We start from the raw sequence: 20852 nt of genomic DNA on the forward strand, positions 1-20852 counted from the left end.
GTCAATGGTGCTTAACCACTGAAAATATTACCTTTGGTCCCAAAGTATTCACCATCTGAAATATCATTCCTTCTCCTCCACTATTTGAATTTTACTACTCATCCTTCAAGACACAGCTCAAGTAACACTTCTTACATGAAGTCCTTCCTTAGCTATTCCATCCCATATTTTCTCTTGCTCTTGCACTACATCAGATATTATTTATTATTTAAATGACCAGTATATGACATCTCCCCAACTAGACAGTGACCACTTCCTATACTTTTCATATCCCCCAGAGCTCCTTTAATAGCACAGTCCAAGTGGCAAGTGCTCAATAAATACCTGTTAAATGAACATGTAACTCAAAACTTTGAAATAGGCATATGTTATGTTTTGCATACAGCCAATAATTTATTTCCAATTTAGCTTACATTTGGTAGAGTCAAAACACCTATTTACACTCAGCCCCTCACCCTACTCCTCCCACAACTCTTAAAATCCTGCTTAGGAATACTCTCACAGAAAGTCTGGGAAGCACGAACTCTTTTTGCCAGCATCCTGCTCTCAAGCACGGAAGCCATAATAGCAGGAGACTGTCCGCAGCACCTCGTACAGCATCTAGGACACAGAACTGCACAATATAAAAGCGATTTGGGAAAGAGAGCGCGGAATGATTACTTGTCCTGCAAACAGGGGCTGGGTGGGAAAGAGCCAGCAATGTGTAAAAGACGGAAGTCCACTCCGAATCTGGGAAGCCAGGTGCGCCGGCTGGACCTACGGAAATACTGGAAGTGAACTCCAGCCAGAGAACCGGGAAAGCTTAGTACCTAGTAATTAGTGGCCTAAAACAGAAGAACAAACTGCGGTGCTGGGGCCACGCTTTGTGAGGTGCCGTTACCGGTTCCCGCCATCGACAGAGCGGCAACACCGGCCACAACCGCTAGGCAAAGCGGCCCCACCGGTCCCTCCTTGGACAGCTTTTGAGCTCGCTTAGCGGAACGCGTTGCTATCAACCCGCAGAAACTTGCAAGCAACTCAGCCTGGGGTCTTTCCAAGTGTTCGGACAGCTAGGCGCATGCGCACAGCTTCTCCCCGTGCGGACCAATCGCAATGCGGCGCTGAGCGTTACGCCTGCGCAGTAGGCCTCCAGTCGCGCTTGCGCTTCCCCTTCCCCTGCTCTAGAAGGCCGGCCTAGCTGTCCAATGCCCACCCGGAGCTGGGAGGAGGAGCCTACGTAGAGTGCGTGTGAAGGGAGCCGGGGGAACGGGCCAAGGACCACGGTGTTTGACCTGTCGGTCGGTGCTTAAGAAGAAAGGAAAGGAGGAGGAGGTCCAGAGTAACGGTTGCCGAAATGTACCGGTGTGGAGGCCTGGCAGCGGGTGCTTTGAAGCAGAAGCTGGCGCCCTTGGTGCGGACAGTGTGCTTCCGAGGCCCGAGGCAGAGGAACCGGCTCCCAGGTGACTGACCCATCCCGGGCAAACCCCACCTTGAAGACCAAGGGCCTGGGTTCTACAGGCTCCCTATGCCTCTCAGGCCTTCCCTCCCCACCCCACCCCCACCCCTGGGGAAAAACTATAAACACATTCACAGTCGCGTGAATTCCGAATTGGCGGGATCCAAACCGTGAGTTTCGCAAGCCGTGCCGGCCTGACCTTCAAGGGATTTGAGCCCAGTAGTCGGCTTGAGGCCTTTTACTGGGAGGGTTTGCTATTCAGGGATAACAGAACAGCTGGCTGTCTCGTATTGTCCAATGCCACCTCCCGGCCACCCGCAGTCTGCCTTTTTAGAGCAATGAGGTGAAGTAGACTTTGTCATTTATCCATTGAGAGACTTTAAGCAGGACACTTAAGCCCTACGCCTCAGTTCCTTCTGTAAATGAGCATATTACCTGCCTACCTTCCAAACCCCAGATCAGATTCATAGATTTGAGTGCCCTGTGAAACAGAAACAGTGCAATCAGTGCAAGTAAGGGGTCAGTCCGCCGTGTGCCAGCCACCGGGAAGAGCTGGCCTAGAATTAGTCTGAGATGCCTGGTCAGTGTAATTCTTGGTAGTCTCAACGCTTTGAAGAAACAGTTTGCAGAAAACATTGTATTTGCCCTCCATGAAGTTGTTTCAACAAATTTTAGAGCTAGAAGGGATTTCGTAGTGAAGTTCAACCCACTCATTTTATAGATAATAAACCGAGGCACAGAGAGGTGAAATTGCTTGCTCAAGGTCACATACCTAAGTAACAGGCAGAGCAAAGGTTAGTTTGCCAGTCTCTAGGTCCCTAATCCTCTTTCCCCAACTCCACACTGCTTCCTAAAGTTTGACCTCAAAAGGTTAAGGATGAATCTGGTTCCCCTTTAGCCCACTGGGCATCAGATTCCTTGAATTTATCTAAGCATGTCTTGAGCCTGCTGATTTCCAACCTGCACATTTCAGGGGGGTAAAGAGTTATCCACCTGTAGGAGGTGCTGTTTTGTTGTTCTTGTTTTTTTTTTTTTTTTTTTTATCAATCATCTTTGAATGGCCACCCGAGGATATTCACATTTGCTATGTCAGTGTGGAACTGCCTTGAGGCCTTTTCAATTTGGAACTGCCTTCTGGGTGCTTTAAAAAAAAGTGGAAAATATTTCTCTTAGATTGTGAGAGTCTTCGGAAATGTGCATTTGAATAGTTTTTCCAGTTGCTATGCCTCAAGAAAATGTTTCCTGATGGGTGTACCGGAGGTATGTTCTAAGACATGTTGCTTTGGGAACTTAAAAACCAGATTAGATTTTAAAAACTAACATCCTGTCTATGATGTCATCTGTATGGGTTTTGTGCATTGAAATGAGGATGCTCTATGTAAGTTGGACAGGAATTTAGGTAAGCTGAAGATTTTCATCCACACTGGGCTTTCAAACTTTGTGTACTTATTTTGCTTAAAACTCACAACTTTTGCCAGCATTCTGAAGTCTGACCAAAAGTTCTCATCAATTAAGTATGGATTTGCAAAGGTAAATTGATTTATGAGACATTTGAGGTGGTTGATGATATTAGAACTACTGAAAAATACTCACTGAAAATGTTCTTTTCCATTGCATGACTTTATTTTAAGGCAGTCTGCTGTAGAATATATTCTGACTTCTCGACATATCCATCATTTCTTTGTATACACTTACTTTGTCCTTTGGCCAAGCACCAGAGTATAACATCTTACCTTTAGCAGTGGGTGGGGGTGGTTACAATTTCAAAAAGAAATGCTTCTGTCATTTAAGGAATCAACCTTGTTTTCTGGCTTGATTACTGATTGCTCTTAATCTGGTTTCTTTTGCACATAGCAGCATTTACATATGTTTTTGCATAGTTCAGGAAGAGGCATTGTTTGTTGATATGCCATTTCCCCTCCTTTTTTCCCTTCCTCCCCACTAGTTCTTTGCCAGGATTATAGCAAACTTTAAACCTCCCTTGAAACATCTCATCCACATCTGTCACCACTGTCAGGTTCATTTCCATTATATGTTGCCTTTTACCTTAAAACCATAATTGCTACTATTTGTTTATTTACTTTATTTGGATGCTCTGCCTCTTTCCAGAAATGATTAAAGGTAATTAATAGTCACCACTTTATATCTGCATTCAGCACTGAGCAGATTGGTTAGGTAGTAGATATTTTCTGTTCTGTAGTATTTTATTTGGTTATCAAACATTGTGCCACCGATGTGATCAGACTGATCACCGACCCCTGAGGTGAGGGTCAAATGTTTGAACATTTTTCTCTGTTCAGAATCCTTCTCACCTCTTTAAAAAGGAAACTGGACATCTTGTGGGCAAGGATCCAGGCTTCCTGGACACTGCCAAATGACACTTTCTTTGAAGCCTAGAAGATGAGCCTTTACCCACTCTTTCTGCTGAGGCAAAACTTTCCAGAAGAAAATTTTAGCAAGTCAGCATTTTCTGCAACCAATTAGTATGTTGTATTTTCTAGACATTTTCTAATATTTTAAGGGAGTTGTTGCATATTGTAAGTTTTATGTTTCCAAAACTTGCCTGGTCATATAAATTGAGTGGAGGGCCAACCCTAAAATTACTGAATGAGAATCTCTAGGAGAGAGCCTTGGGAATTTATATTTATATTTAACAAGCCCCTTGATGTAATTCATATGATCAGGCAAGTTTGGAAACTACTGTTCTGATGAATAATGACTCTTTCCCTTCCATTCTTCTGACCTAAGGATTAAAAACCAAACTGAGCAGTCTTGAGTCTCTTGTGATTTGTGTCAAGTTCATTTTCTGATATTCAGAATAGTAGCAGCCATTCTCCCCTCCTAAACTATACACTATCTGAGACAGGAGTTATGTCATATTTATTTTTGTGTCCTCAGCATTTTGTACAGTCTCTGGTACGTGGTGAATTCTCAGTGACTGAACCCTAGTACTGTGAAGGACTTAACTTTGCAAAATAGAGTTAGATTTTTTTTTTCTGTCATCTAAATCATTTTTCTTCTGGTGCCTTCAGAGTGTTTCACACAAGAGGCATCGAACTACAATGGACAGATCATCTAGGCTTGTCCTATCCTGTGTTTTATCCATGTCAGAAAAATAAGTTTGACATTCAGAAACAAGATTCAAGAGCATATAGACCTCTTAACCACTTGAGATTCCTAGGTGCCTCAATTGTGTGGATGTATTTCTGGAAAAGGCCTTCTGGGAGTATGGAAAAACAGGAGATTATGAAATCTAAAGAAATGAATTTGCTAATTTAGGTACTATTCTAATGCTAGCCTGTGGTATTTGAAGTTAATAATTTATTATTAAGCAGCCTGTACAATGGGATATGGCCAAAACTTCTTTGCAAAGAATTCTTCAAAATGTTCAGTCCTTATCAGTAGAACTGGGAAGAATTTCTATTTCCTTATTTTATTCATTAATTCAAGAAATATTTGTTGAGCAGACACCTATAGGAATTGAATCTTTGCACGATATACTGAATATAGACAATAATGTTGTATTATATTATCAGACTTGCTAAGAGACTAGATCTTAATTATTCCAACCACTAAAAAGAAATGATAATTATATGACACAGTAGAGGTTCTAATTATCGCTAAAATGGCAATCATATTATTATGTATAAATGATCAAATTTAAAAAGAAAGAATTGAATCCTAAATGTGAGGAAGGAAGCTCTACCTCTGTACATGTGGTCTGACTGCAGAAAATCTAAAACAAGTAGATTGGGGCAATGAGAAGTCAAGGAGTAAGGTGGCTTTCCCACATTAATAAGACAAGTGAAAAGGCATGTTTCAGTCATAATGTAAAATCTCCTAAGACTTTGAGGCTATGGGGGGAAAGGTGTGGGAATAATTTTATAGGTAAAAGAAGATTGGAGGGAAAATATGAACATCCATACAATATTATCACCTTTTACAAAATTAAAGTCACTAGGTATGTAAAAAGTTGGTTTGTTAATGACAGTATTGTATTATATTTCTTTTCAAACAATAGTTTAAATGTAAACCCATTTACTTTGTAAAAAATCAATTTACTTTTTTTAAAACATCTTTATTGGAGTATAATTGCTTTACAACGGTGTGTTAGTTTCTGCCATATAACAAAGTGAATCAGCTATATGTATACATATATCCCCGTATCCCCTCCCTCTTGCATCTCCCTCCCACCCTCCCTATCCCACCCCGCTAGGTGGTCACGTAGCACCGAGCTGATCTCCCTGTGCTTTGCGGCTGCTTCCCACTAGCTATCTAGTTTACATTTCGTAGTGTATATATGTCCATGACACTCTCTCACTTCGTCTCAGCTTCCCCTTCCCTGTGTCCTCAAGTCCATTCTCTACGTCTGTGTCTTTATTCCTATCCTGCCCCTAGGTTCTTTAGCACCTTTTTTTTTTTAGAGAAATGCAAGTCAAAACTACAATGAGGTATGACGGTCAGAATGACCATCATCAAAAAAAAAATCTACAAACAATCAGTGCTGGAGAGGGTGTGGAGAAAAGGGAACCCTCTTGCACTGTTGGTGGGAATGTGAATTGATACAGCCTCTATGGAGAACAGTATGGAAGTTCCTTAAAAAACTAAAAATAGAACTGCCATATGACCCAGCAATCCCACTACTGGGCATGTACCCTGAGGAAACCAATTTACTTTTAAATGTCTTTTTTTTTGTGCAAATTGAGGCCAGAACTGCTGAACTTACCCAAATCTACACCTTTAGTTTTATGTTTGTGAAAAGCAAGCAAAATCAGAATATTATATTAAATTATTATATTAAAGCAAAGTTATTATTATTTCTGTATTTAGGATCTTCTAGAGGGATAAACGGAATTTTAAAAGCATTTATTTTCAGTAAAAAAAAAAACTTGGAGTGAAGGTAAGGGACAAAACTAAATTCTTTGTACTAAGCCATGTGGAACTTTTTCTACCCAGTTTCATTTTCTAAGCTCTGAGAGTTGTCAGTTTCTATTTCTGATGCTTCATCGTTTTTATGGACTTCTGAAAATCAAAAGCTTGCCCAGATCGAGATAAGCTTCTCCACTCTTGCACATGTTTTTATTTTAGTGATTTGTTGTTATTTCCAAGTATAAGCCCTTTTATTTCATGTGGTGATGAAGAATTCTAAAACAGGTAAGAAATAAAAAACAGTAGAGAAAAATACATTTCCAGTTCTAAGAATATAGGTCCGTAGTCTCTTATCTATAATCTAGAAATCAAAATAGGACTAAAAATCAAGTTTTTGTAACTCATTTGTCAGTAAAACCTGACCAGAACTGGAGAGAAGCTACTTAGAGTCTTTTGTTTATTCCACTCAGTGTGCTTGGTCATAGAAACATTAATGTGTGTGACTGGGTTGCTGCCCCTTACTGTGTTGGGTGTTACTATATGGTGTATGCATTATATACTTAAAACCTAACAATTCCAAGTTCTGGAATGCACATGTTCCCAAGGATTTCATTTCAGGTAAGAGACTGCAGCCCTGTTTTGGACTTGTTTTTACCCCTCTGAGCCCTGTAATTGTGAGAGCAAGGGGGAAAACTCCCTATTTCACATCTCTGCAAGTACATATGGAATAGCTACCGGCGCCGTTCTGTTTGTCTTTTAAAGCTTGGTCAGACCAGAACATATATACTTGCCTCTAGACCAGTGATTCTCAAAGTGTAGACTGGCAGCATCAGCATCACCTGGGAACTTGTTAGAAATGTACATTCTTGAGCCCTATCCCAGATCCTCCAACTCAGAGACTCTGGGGGTAGGTCTGGCCATCCATGTTTTAACAAACCCTCCAGGGGATTCTGAAGCACACTCAAGTTTTAGAACCACTGTTCTAGATCAGGATTGGCAAACTACAGCCCACAGGCCAAACCCACATGCTTTTGTATGCCCCTTGAGCTAAAATTGGTTTTTACATTTTTCAGATGGCTGAAAAAAATTGTTAATAGACTATTTTTTGAAAAATTTTTTAAATTCACCTTTCAGTGTCCATTAACAAAGTTTTATTGGGACACAGTCACGCCCATTCATTTATATGTTATGGCTTTTGTGCAACATCAGCAGAATTGAGTAGTTGCAGCAGACACCATGTGACCTGCAAACCTGAAAATATTTTCTATCTGGTTCTTTACAGAAAAAGTTTTGCAAACCCCTGTTCTAGGTCAATAGTCAACACGAGGAATATCACAAGCAGAGAAGGTGCTGAGACCTTCTTCCTTCATCTGAAAATGCCAGCATCCGCCTGGAGAAAGAAGTCTATGAAACTCTTACATTTCTATGTGTGAGCGTTGTTATGATCCTCAGATTCTTACATAGCTGTACCGAGTTTTTACATCAACATAATCCTTGTATTATTTTGGAGGACTGAGAGCCAAGTATTGATAGTTGGTAGATATTTTAAATTTTGTCATTGTAAAAAATATTTCATAGTCCAAAATTCTTCAGTTCTTTGGGGGAGATAAATTCACCTAAATTTTTTTTTCTGGTTTTCTTCTAAGCTTTACCATTTCTGTCTTCTAGGACACATTACCTTTCACACAAGACTAAACTGTATTCTGGTTAGATTGTGTTGCAGGAGTTTATTATTTTGTGCAAGGTTTGAGCCAGCCATTTAGACTACTCCTTAAGTAGTTGTTAGCGTGTCCCAGGTAGTCTGTAGTTAACTTGTTATATCTATCTATTCAGTCATCTCTCCATGTTTACTTTATTTACGGTGAAGATGTGAAAAGAGAGGTATTTGATGAACTGCCCATGTGTTTTTCATTACCTTTTCTGGAAGCTATAAATTCCTCCCTGGACAGCATTAAATTGTACTGTTAAAACTCCAACAACGTAAGAGTGTGCATTCTGATATCTGTTGTATTTGTGTGTACAGTTTTGAAGATTTTTTTCCCTTGGTCATTTGACAGTGAGTATCACACAGCCCAATGGCCAGTTAAGTCTTTACTTGTACAGTGCATTAATGTTTAGTCATAAACATGTATTAACTATTTTATTTTTGTATGTGTGTGTCTTAATAAATTGTGTTCCTTAGGCAACTTGTTCCAGCGATGGCATGTTCCTCTAGAACTCCAGATGACAAGACAAATGACTAGCTCTGGTGCATCAGGGGGCAAAATCGATAATTCTGTATTAGTCCTTATTGTGGGCTTATCAACAATAGGAGCTGGTGCATATGTAAGTAGAAAAGCAGCTTGTGTAAAGAAGCTGCCAAACAGCTCCCATTAATAGACTCAGTACTACTCTGCTTTAAGACTTTTACAACTAATTCTCCTTTCTCCTTTTGGAAAAATTTCCAAAAAGCCTTCTTCAAAGTGCCTACTGTCTAATATCCTATGAGAGCCAATTTGGGAATGACTGAAATTTAATCTCACGTTGATTATCTTTGCTTTTTTCACTTGTCTTTTTACTCTTTACTTGAAGGCCTCTGCGTTTTCTTAGATTTGACTAATCCACAAAATTGTACCTTTTCTCTTCGATGTGACACACTAACCTGTGAATATGGTCAAAATTCATTGCAGCTCCTTAGCACAATATTTGATTTTGACCCATTTGTCAAATATTTTATTTTTCCTTAGTTTGGGATAATAAACATTTAAAAACAACAACCTTCAATCTGGCATTCCTGAAAGGAAAACTATCCCTGAATCTCACCCAAATACTAAATTATAGAAGTAGGCCTAGTATCTCCAGTTTTAGGATGGAGTTTGTGTGAGGTGAGAAATATGGTTTAAACTGCTATGTAGTAGTACCACAATAATATCTCCTTAAATGAACTCTGATCAGCTTAGCTGGTCACAGAGGAGTTATTCTATGGGCATTTTTCTTTAACTTGGCAGGGTTTACTGTGACTAAGCAGATCAGTCTAAAGTTGGATCATGTAAGGCTGAGTGAACCAACTTAGATAACACCTAGTAGCACCCTTGATTGAAGGAAGCTGTTTGTTTTACTTATTGAGAGCAAATGGTTGGATGACATTACAGTTTTAGTTCTTTCTACCCTGGTAAGACGGTGAACTTATCTTTGTTACTTGATCTAGGTTAAAAAAAGGGGGGGACATGAAAATTATTTGAAGCTACTTAGATTATCATTCCCTGACCTAACTCCCAAGTGCACAAGAAAAGTAGACAGCTCTTACCAGTTGTGGGTCAAATCAGAGTAAGAAATAGGTGAGCTCTGTCTGATAACAGACTTTGAGGAAATATACATTCTCCTCCATTCCTGGAGCAGCATTTTTTTCTTTTTTAGCACAGGGTAACCAAAAATGCTTCCCTGCCTTTGTGTTGAATGTTTCTTCATTAATACTTAGTGCTTTTTCTATTTCCTTTTGTTTCTTTCTTGGCCTTATCTTTACCTACAGTTGTGCAGTGTCATCACCTAGGATCCCCTTCTAGATCACTAGCGTCTACAGGTGCTTCTGGGAAAGATGGCAGCAGCCTAGTATACTTCTTAATTGTAGGAGCAACAGTCACTGGGGCAGGAGTTTATTATGTAAGATACTTACAGTAAAATATATTTTGGGGTAGGGTGGGTGAGACCATGGCACTAATGAAAACTTGATCCATTAGAATACAATGAAATATTCACAGCATGTGCTTTCTAGGTATTTATTAAAGGGACATTGTCAGTCACTAGGGAGTCCTCCAGTCTCATTCTTCAGACTGTGGAAGTCTTACCAGATATATCTAAAGCTGTACATTTAATGATTATTATAAATCCTCATCATCAACCCTTTCTTTGAAACTTTTGCCAATTTCATAATTCTTTTTTTTATGATGCTAAATTATATTGTGCTTTAGTGCTGCATACCTAACAAGACAGTCTCAAAGAGTAAACATTGAATGCAAGTAAAGGTAACTTGAACACCGAATCATTTTAGGTAAAATGTAATTTTTGTGTTTCGTGGGAAACAATAAATTAACCCTACTTTTATTGTGAAAAGGCATTTTATTGAATGCTTCGGAGGAGGTCCAAAAAGCCATAGAAATTGCAGTGTTCTTCCCGCTCATCCCCAGCCTCTATTTCAAGTAAATTCATTTGGCAGTGTCCCTTTTGTAATCTGTAATTTGGTCAAACTAGTGGCTGAAGTGGTACAAGCTAATGCATTCGTGTGGATTGCTTTCTTAAATGCCTCTCTTATAATTCAGATACTACCGTCTAAACCTTAACTTTTCCATTTTATAGCTCTCTCAACTTTTCCCATCAGTTCCACCCCATTCATTCAGAAATAGATTTAAATTGTTTGCATCTGATATGTTTGTAACAGTTGAAAGCTATTAAACCTCTGGTTTATGTTGCTGTACCAGAGTTGGATGGCCTCCACAGAGCTGGCCAGGCGAATCTCTTAATGCCAGGCCACAAGATAGGGCCACTCACTGTTGCTTTCTCCTGCCTGGAAATGTCTGTGAAGCACAAGTTCCTCTCAAGCCATTCAGTTAAATGCCTCATTGCCCTCTGGGTTTATCCAACACTGGTAATAATAAAGCTGCTATATTATAGTGATTTCAGATTAAATGATAAGCTTTTGTCTACCAAACTATTTTGTATAGTTTTATATTACATTTTAAATAATGAGGTGGCTTAGATTTGTCAGTGAGCAGAGTCAAGGTGGCCTTTAGAATATTTAATGAGATTTAGTATTTGGGCCCTTTGCCATTGTTCAACTGATAGGACCACATTGCCTGGCCCAGAAAATGAACTGTTTCCTTTCATATTCCTTTAAGATGAATATATGGTGTTATATTCATCTGTTTAGGAAAGTTGTCTGCTAACATATTTCATAAGTTTGTAGTTTTTCTTAACCTGACATGTATTCATGTCACTAACTGAAAATCTGTGCAATCTGGGGAGACAGAAACACTCGGGGGAAAAAGGTAAATTTTTATTTAGTATGTCCGTAAACTTATTTTTATATTGGAACATTTACTTAAAAGCTAAATATATAAATATATATGTATATAAATATGTGACAAACCTCTTTCTTGTCCTTTCCCCACTAAACCTCAAGCTATTTCTTGGTTTGCTCTTCCCTTCGTGTGTGAAGCCATTAGGAGGTATGAGAGGCCCTAGGCTATTTTTGGATATCCCTCTCAATGTGAACATGACCCCAGTTTATTTCTCTGTTCACTCACACTGACCAGCTTAAGCCGTCTTTTTAGGTAAACGTCTCTTTCTTAAAATAAATATTTTTTTAAGGAATGGGTAAATGCTGGACTTGTGTATGATATCTGATGCCAAGATAAAAAAACTTTCTTCCTGAAATTAATGTTAGTTGAATTCAATTTATGAATTTGATGAATTTAGTGGTAAATTCAAGGAATAACCATTATCTTTTAACATACAGTACTTAATTTTCTAGTCCATTCATATCATATGTTAGATGTTTCCAGGCTCATAAATGTCAAGTCCAGGTCTGAGAGTCCAGGTTCCTTATTGCAGCACATTGCCTAGTGGGCTGCTTTGTAAGGGGCTCATAGAAGTATTCTTAGAACATGTTTTATGATACTTCCTCTGATTGTCCTTACTTTCTCCTCCAATTAATTAACAATCTGGGATTTCAACTGACATATGGTCACTTAAATTCCTATCTTATTGACCCTGTGGGGTACAAAAGAGCAAAAGTGTTGTAATGCAAACAAGTCATTCTTGCCTACTGCTTTTTAAAAAATCTTCAATAAATTCTGATGCTGTATTTAAAAAAAATAACTAGTCAGTGCTAAGGTACCCTTCTTCAATTTGAAAGGATAGAGAAGATAGTATATTTGAAATACAGTAGGTGCTTAATAGAGATGTTTGCCCATTAAGTATCCGAGTGTCATAAAAGGATAGGCCATTGAGGGAAAGATGGGTTACTCTATAAGACTAGGCATACAGGCAGACATGCTTCAGGGCATTATCTAAGTACTTAGCGAAACTTGGGACATCTACCAAGAAAACCTATGTCCCAGCTTCCTACTCAGGACCATATAGATTGGTTTCACAGGTAGTATCCAGCATAGTCCAAAATCCCTTTTATAAAGTTTAGCTCTTCCTAGCACTTTATTCTTCCAGTATAAAATGTTTTTCTTTTTTCTTTAGCTGTACCTTCAGAATTAAATATGAGGAAAATTCTTCACATATAGCCTAAGGAAATCTGAAACTGCAACATTTCCTTCTGCTTACGTGTATTCTTTCCACACCAAGTGTGTACACACTCGGTATTTTTTATTTCTTAAGAAAATAATTTTTGCCTTAGTGATTCTAACATAGAAGAACTTACCTCATGTAGACAAAAGTTTCTCATTTAATCGAAAGATAATGAATGTTACTTCTGGTATGAGCTAGCTAGCTGTATGATGAAATAAATTTTCTCCATGTTTGGGTCTTCAGGCCTACAAGACAATAAAAGATGACCAAAAAAGATACAATGAAAGAATTTCAGGGTTAGGGCTGACACCAGAAGAGAAACAGAAAAAGGCCACATCATCTGGTGAGTATGATTTGATACTCAGTATATAAAGGGAAAGTTATAAACAATTTGGGTGCTATGCTTTGCAGGTATACTGTTTAGACACGATGATGCTGTGAGATTGTAAGCTTCCAGAAACTATGGTATTACCCCAGACCGGGGAGCAATTTGTTACACTGTTTGACTGTAATTTGGGTTTGAGAATAAAATTAGTGATAATTATGATTGGTTGTTTTTCTTTATATTAGACTCTTAAGGGCAAGCTTTAAATAAAAAATGCAAGCTTGGCAAGGAAAATTATTGGAAAAGAGATGAAGCCCCTTTTTTTTCCATGAGGACATTCTTTTGGTCTGTTTTGTTCCCCTTTTGAGTCTTTGGAGTTTCAATTTGTTAAAGATATATTTGTTTCCCTAAAGCATATAGGTCTAGCCATCACTTCCATCCCACACATCTGGCCTGATTTTTCAGAGAGGAATGTTTTAATCCTTTAATAAGCCCCACGACTCTGGGTAGGCGATTTCCATTGCTTTCCTTCATACCACCTCCTTAGTTTTGAACATTGTTTAATAATCCACAATTGATCTGCTGAGTTTTCCCCCTTTATTGCTAACAAAAGGTGAAACTGAACTTGATATGTTCCTGTTGGTCATTAAGAAATTAATGGGAAGGGCAGAAGCTTTCTAATATATACTTTCTCATATATTTTAGAAATAGCTAAACACTAAGCTAGGTTCTAGTTCTGAGAGACTTAGTGAATGAATGACATTGGCCAAATTATTCACCTCTTTTTTGGGTATTTTTCACTTATGAAATGAAAGGGATGCTTCCTTCTCCTATACTATCAGAATGCAATGAAATTTGATAAGATTAATGTAGCTGTAGTGTTTTGCTAGCTTTTTATGTAAAGGATTGAGTCAAGTGCAAGGTGTTTTTTGTTTTTTTTTGTGGTACACGGGCCTCTCACTGTTGTGGCCTCTCCCGTTGCGGAGCACAGGCTCTGGATGCGCAGGCGCAGTGGCCATGGCTCATGGGCCCAGCCGCTCCGCGGCATGTGGGATCCTCCCGGACCAGGGCACAAACCCACGTCCCCTGCATCGGCAGGCGGACTCTCAACCACTGCGCCAGCAGGGAAGCCCTTTGTTTTTTTTTTTTTTTAATAGTGGTAAGGAGTTGTCTGAGACTTAAAAAAAATTCACCCTGTCTGGTCTTTTGCTTACAGCTCCAGAAGGAGAGCCAGTTCCTGAAGTCAGGGTACCAAGTCACATTCCATTCCTGCTCATCGGTGGAGGCACTGCTGCTTTTGCTGCAGCGAGATCCATCCGGGCTCGGGATCCTGGGGCCAGGGTAAGGCACATACTGTCTTGCTTGGCATGGAGGGCGCAGTCTGCAAGCACTTAGCCAATGTGAACACTTTATTTGCCTCTTAAATGACTTGGCTCTGATAAGTATCATTGTTTCATGTCTAAAGGTACTAATCGTATCTGAAGATCCTGAGCTGCCATACATGAGACCTCCTCTTTCAAAAGAACTGTGGTTTTCAGATGATCCAAATGTCACAAAGACACTGCGATTCAAACAATGGAATGGGAAAGAGAGGAGGTCTGTTCACTTATGTAAAATGGGTCCGACCAGCAACTTCAGCTTAGCACAAAGAGTAGGTCAGGATTTTGCATGAACCACATGTAGTGAGTAGGACAGATGACTTGGCTGCACACTGGAGTCCGCTGTGGTACACACTTGGTATAGCTTAGAGGCAACAACAGGCTGTAGTGGCAAGAGTCCTGGATTCTGTTAACCAGATCTACCAACAACTGAAGATGTAATGTTGGCCTCTGAAGCACTAATGCTCCTGTTTCCAGGACCTTTGTGTTAGACTTCTGTAGAGTGAAGAGCAGCTCAGCCTGTGTTGTCACTTCTTCACACCTGCCTAGGCATGTCCCATAAAAGCAAAAAAAAAAAAGAAACTGTTCGGTGGCACTTCCTTGGATGCCCTAGGAAGCACTTAGAATTGGGGGTATATGGCTTCCCTGGTGGCGCAGTGGTTGAGAGTCCACCTGCCGATGCATGGGACACGGGTTCGTGCCCTGGTCCGGGAGGATCCCACATGCCGCGGAGCGGCTGGGCCCGTGAGCCACGGCCGCTGAGCCTGTGCGTCCAGAGCCTGTGCTCCGCAACGGGAGAGGCCACAGCAGTGAGGGGCCCGCGTACCGCAAAAAAAAAAAAAAAAAAAAAAAAGGGAGTATATAGTGGGAACACTGTAAGGAAGAACCTCTATTAAAATGTTTGCATGAGAGACTTGGAAATACAAGTCAAGAAGCCCTTTCCTTTTAAAAGACTCCTTGGATCTCCTGAGTCCAGTACCATGTTCTTCAGGTATCAATTTTTTTTCTCATTAGTGGATCCCTTTGACACTGGACTAAATTTTATAAATCTACCTGCCTCCCTCACTCGTATTATCATGTCCTATTCTCAGGCAGGATGCATACTTCCACTTATGTTATCCATCCCTTAATTAATATTTCATGGTTACTGTCTACTGTTTGAGGCAAAATCATCTTAGGAGCTAGACCTAGTTGTCCATTGACCAGTGCCATTCTGGACAGCTCGTTTGGGTAGATGTGCGTACCAGCTCCTTGGACACTCCCCGTGTTCTAACTTTGAAAGGAACCTAAATCCAGAGCAGGGTTTCTCAACCTTGGCACTGCTGACCTTTAGGGTTGGATAATTCTTTGTTTTGGGGGCCTTGTCTGTGCATCGTAGGATGTTTAACAGCATCCCTGGCCTCTACCCACTAGATACCAGAAGCATACTCCCCCAAAGCTATTATAGCCAAAAATGTATCCAGACATTGTCAAATGTCCCTGGTAGGCAAAACTGCTCCCAGTTGAGACTCACTAGCATAAAACACCTCTGTATGAGTAAGTCGCAACCAAGATTTAGTGGCCTTGGAGACTTACTTTAGAAAATGTTCCTAAAAGTTTTCCATGGTGGAAGCAATTTTACTAAGGCTCTGGGGGAAGTCGATAGCAGTTCCAGGTACTTATAATATTTTTTCCCTTTCCTCCGTACAGCATATATTTCCAGCCACCTTCTTTCTATGTCTCTGCTCAGGAGCTGCCTCACATTGAGAATGGTGGTGTGGCCGTCCTCACTGGGAAGAAGGTGAACTAGTAGGCTGCTTCCTTTGTCAGGCTCCACCTATCTGCCCATGTGGGCAGCGAACATGGTGACTTGTATTCCCACTACCATTTATGTCTGTCCTGCCATTGTAGTTCATCAAAGAAAGATCAAGTCATTTTAGGTTTAATATTGCCAGTCTACACTAATTAGTGTGTCTTCCTGGGGAAAGCACTAGTCTCAAGCCTAGAGTAGCAGGCTAGCTAAACTTTCCAGGGGAAGTCAAATCATTGGGGACCGTGACTCTGAAGCTGTTCCTTTTGCTGATTTGCTCCTCTGCCTTTCCTTCTTCTTCCTGTTTTTCCACACTAACATTTCTTTGGGATTATTGATGGCAAGACATTGACAAATGTATATTATTCAGGATAGTAAAATAATTCAGGCATGACATCAGCATGGAAAATATTGTTAGACTTTACAAAGTTGAGTGCCTGAATACTGGGGGCAGTTACAGGAGGGCATTTAGGGTCCAGGGAGGGTTTTGTTTTGTTGTGTTATGTTTTGTTTTTGTTAACAAGAGGGAGGTCTAGAGTGTGTTTGTAAACTAATGGCAATGTTCCAGTAGAGAGGGAAGGGTTATCAGAAGGAATAAAGCGCAGAGTAGATGGGATCCAGAGCACAAGTGGAGGCATTGACCTTTGATAGGGATAGGCCCACTTCTCCTATAAGGGGATGTTAGGCAGAGAAGGTGGATATGGGTTTGTGGATAAGCTGGTAAGAAGACCTTATGTATTAAGTATCACCTATGGGTAAATAGCACACAGGCACTGCCCTCCAGGGGCTAACACTATTAGGCAGAAACATGAACAGATAATCATAACACAGATGTGAAGTAAGAAAGAAACTCAGTATACTGTGGGAATTATTGGGAAGTGTGCCCAGTATAATGATGGTTTCAGGAAAGGCTTGCTGGAGAAGGCAGTCTTACAGAATGAGAAATCTTATGGAATGAAGAGGCATTCACCAGATGAGAGAAAAGTGAAAAGCATTCAAGTAAAAAAGAATAGCATAGGGCTTCCCTGGTGGCGCAGTGGTTGAGAGTCCGCCTGCCGATGCAGGGGACGCGGGTTCGTGCCCCGGTCCGGGAAGATCCCACATGCCGCGGAGCGGCTGGGCCCGTGAGCCTGCGTGTCCGGAGCCTGTGCTCCACAACGGGAGGGGCCACAACAGTGAGAGGCCCGCGTACCGCAAAAAAAAAAAGAATAGCATAAGCAAAGGCACAAGGGTATGAAAAAGCATGTTTGGTGCAGGGGAACACAAGCAGCTAGGTACCGATAGAGCAGAAAGTTCAGGAGTGGCAGGAGATGAAACTGAGAAGTTGTGCAGGGTCTGATCGTCGAGAGCTCTGTCGTGTGAAAGAGCTTGAGTTTTATCCCATTGGCACTGAGGAGCTGTTGAGTTTTAAACAAGGATATAAAACAGTTGGATTGAATTTTAAGTAATCACTCGGTTGGCTGTGAGGAAGATGGTCTTCAGGGGAACAAGATTAGAAGTAAACCATTCTGAAGACGATTATAATAATCCAGGTGAGAGATGATGGGAGCCCAAATTAGGGCAGTAGTGGTGGTAGTGGTGATGGTGATGGTGGTGGTGATGATGAGGAAGAAGATGAAGTAAGCATAGTTTTTTTAAAGTGCTTTACGTGTATTACATCATTTTACCCTCACAATAATCTTATGAAGCAGGTACTATTATTATTTTCATTTTATAGAGAAAGAAATTGAGATGAAAAAGAGGTTAAGTAACTTGCTCAAGATCACATAGTTAATAAGTGGTGGAAACAGAATTTGAGCCCAGATCTCTCTGAATGGAGAATTCTGATTCCAGAGCCCAAGCTCTTAATTACATCATTGTATAGCTTCCTGACAGAAAGGTGGTGAAGAGCAGGGAACAGACTGACGACATAAGGCAAACTTGGTAGGGCATGGTGGCAACTGATTGGAGGCAGAACATGAGGGAGACGGGGAGGCAGGGATGACTTTCTCATTTCCAGCTTGTGTGGTAGACGCTGGTGCACCCCCAGCTGAGAGAGACATTGCAAGAGGAAGACCTAGTTTAAGGGGGACATAAAATTTCGTTTTGCACTGTTAAGTATTAAATGGAATATCTGTGTGGATATGTCCTAAGGGCAGTTGGATACATGACTATAATGTTCAGAGGAGGGTTCTGGGCTCAGATACAGATTTGGGAGAACTGAGGTAGTCAGAAAAGGAGTGAGGCAAAGATGGAACCCTGAGGAACCGAAATTTCAGGAAACAGCCTTAAGAAAAAATGTCCAAAAAGGAGACTAGGAAAGAAGTACTAAAAGCATAGGATGAGGAGAACCCAGGGCAGGGGCCAAGGTTGGAGTTTCAAGAAGCAGGATGTGATCCATAGTATTACCGCAGCAAAGGAATCTGCTAGAAAAAGAATCATAAAATGACCCATTACATTTAGATGTTCAGATATCATTGTGAAGTTAGAAAAGAAGATAAACTTCTCTTTCAGAAAGTTTAAATGACAAAACGGAGATGACATTGGACAAAAGCTTGAGGAGGACATAGGATCAAAGGTGGGACATTTAGGATGGGACAGACTTAAACATGTCAATGGGCTGAGGGGTAAGATGTCAGGAGAGAGATGGGGGAATGAGCAGGTGACTAATAGGGGAATGTTCTGGGAGAGAAGGAAAGGGATGGGGGTCAGGCATAGAAACAGAACAGAAAGGCCACCTCATCCCAGAAGCTGGAAGAAAGGAAGTAAAGTTTTTATTTGGGCGTTGGGAGGTGGGAATCCGTACGGGAAGCTGAGGAAGATCACATCTGATGGCTTTACTTGTTTTTGCAATAAACTAGGACACCAGGTGGTTATCTGAGAGTGAGCAGTTTGAGGGTTGAGTACAGGCGTTGGATTGAAGAGGGATCTTACCCAGGACAAATCAAAGGCGGCTAAGGAAGCTGCACACACATCCAATCTCAGTTTATGTCGTTGCCCACCCCCCCACACACCCCAGAAAACTCGATTGAGTGCACCTGTCATATGTTTCCAGCGCTACCTGTACTGTCCTTCTTAGAGCATTTCTCACTCAATTTTTCACCCTTGATTGTAGTACTTGTTAAATTGTCTGTCTTGGCTACTACACTCTGAAGGCAGGAAGGTATCTGTTTTTCTCAACATTGTGTCCCCAGCACTTACCACAGTGCCTGACACATACTAGGTGCTTAATAAATATGTGTTGAATGAATGGTCTCACTGCTCATAAGGAGTAGAGCAGAGCCAGGAACCCCAGTCTCTCTGACTGCAAAGCTCCAGCTTTTCACCCTAAGGAGCAGGGTGCAAGGAAATTAGGGATGCTGGCAAGAGCACAGTTTGGATGATCTACCGTTGGCCCAGATTAGTTGGAATGGAGCAGCCCACTGGGTAAATGGAGAAAATCAAAAGCAAGGATAGGTGGCGGTGGAACCGAGAGAAAGCTGGAAGGATGGAAAATTGTGACCAAAGAGTGAGATGTTTGAAGTAGAAGTTTAAGAGATAGGATTCTAGATGTGACTCAGAGGAGAAGTATAATCCAGCTGCCAAGGACTTCAGTGAATGAGGAACGACCAGGAGGAGGCTGGATAACACTGATTTGTAGGGATATGTGTCGGTGTCTTTCAGAGGGGATGATAGTACAAGAATAACTTGGAACCACCAGCAGCCAACACCCTCTCCTTGTGATGGGGAGGAGTTTGGGTGAGTGAGCAGTCTCTATGTATGAGCTTTCCTGGGGGCGGGGGGAGCGGGCTCAGTTTTAGTGAAAGCTAGAAGTTGGAGAAAGCATCTGCAAAGCTGTTGAGGATGTAGGAGAGTTGTTAGCAAAGAAGTAAGGGTCCCAAAGAGCCAGACAGAAGAGTCTGTCCCTGTTGTCCATTTCCACAAATTGGGCAGGAACTTTGGGACAGTAGGGACTTAACTCTAATGTTGGCTGCTTAGGAAATTATGACTACTTGAAGAAACTGGGTACCAGAAACTGTAGTGCCAGTGATTACCTAGAAATGGTTTCTTAAGGATCACCTTAGGTCAAGAACTAACTCTTCTCATTGGGCTGATGGGTACAGGGTTCCTTTTGGGGGTGATGGAAATGTTCCAGAATTATATAGTGGTGATGGTTGCACAACCTTGTGAATATACTAAAACCCACTGAATTGTACACTTTAAAATGGTGAATTTTATGTTGTATATCTCAGTAAAAAATTTTAAAGCCAATTTATATCTTTCTGTGTGTGTATGTGTTTGACTGTACCAGGTAGTACAGCTGGATGTGAGAGGCAATGTGGCGAAACTTAATGATGGCTCTCAAATAACCTATGAAAAGTGCTTGATTGCAACAGGTGAGTATTTCTGGAGATGGCTTTATTCCCTGATACAGCTCATTCAAATTTTAGTATAAAGACATTACTTAATCTTAAGAAAACTGAAACCCATACTCTGAAGTGGGTGTCTTCTCTTGGTGCAAAGCTTGGCTAACTACAAGCATCTGATCAGTTGTCCGTCTGGATTATCCATATTGTTCCTTCTGGTAAAGGCATGATGGATGGGTACTGAAGAGGACTGCCTTTCTTTTTTCTCTCCCTGCTTAGCCTTTGCCTTCTGCCCTCTGCCCTGTGTCCTGAAAGTGATATAACCTCATGGCTTCATTGCCAGTTCCAATCAGTAATCAAGAGAGGAGAAGGATGCAGTTGCTTAAACAAACATAGCCATGCTTTCTGGTGAATCCTCATGAAAAAGTAGAAGAGAATGGGAGCAAAAAGTGAGGGC

The 20852-nt window shown here is 40.9% G+C and overlaps 1 protein-coding gene across 3 annotated transcripts in view; it reads left to right on the plus strand.

Moving 5' to 3' along the window:
* The first annotated feature begins 1168 nt into the window (after nucleotides 1-1168).
* AIFM1 (apoptosis inducing factor mitochondria associated 1) overlaps nucleotides 1169-20852 on the plus strand; it is a 30837-nt gene continuing 11153 nt past the window's right edge. For 2 of the 3 annotated variants that reach the window (XR_014014190.1, XM_081221733.1), the window contains exons 1-7: nucleotides 1169-1439; nucleotides 8487-8629; nucleotides 12821-12920; nucleotides 14119-14243; nucleotides 14368-14498; nucleotides 15971-16061; nucleotides 20341-20425. Coding sequence is in view for 2 of the 3 variants with exons in the window: in XM_081221733.1 (XP_081077859.1) it covers nucleotides 1334-1439; nucleotides 8487-8629; nucleotides 12821-12920; nucleotides 14119-14243; nucleotides 14368-14498; nucleotides 15971-16061; nucleotides 20341-20425 (781 nt within the window). In the remaining variant the exon portion in view is untranslated. Of the gene's footprint in view, nucleotides 1440-8486; nucleotides 8630-9812; nucleotides 9944-12820; nucleotides 12921-14118; nucleotides 14244-14367; nucleotides 14499-15970; nucleotides 16062-20340; nucleotides 20426-20852 lie in introns of all 3 variants that reach the window. The other variant, XM_081221734.1, reaches the window with a different exon arrangement.

Source organism: Mesoplodon bidens, assembly GCF_964165515.1.
Source record: "Mesoplodon bidens genome assembly, chromosome: X".
In the NCBI taxonomy this organism is placed as follows: domain Eukaryota; kingdom Metazoa; phylum Chordata; class Mammalia; order Artiodactyla; family Ziphiidae; genus Mesoplodon; species Mesoplodon bidens.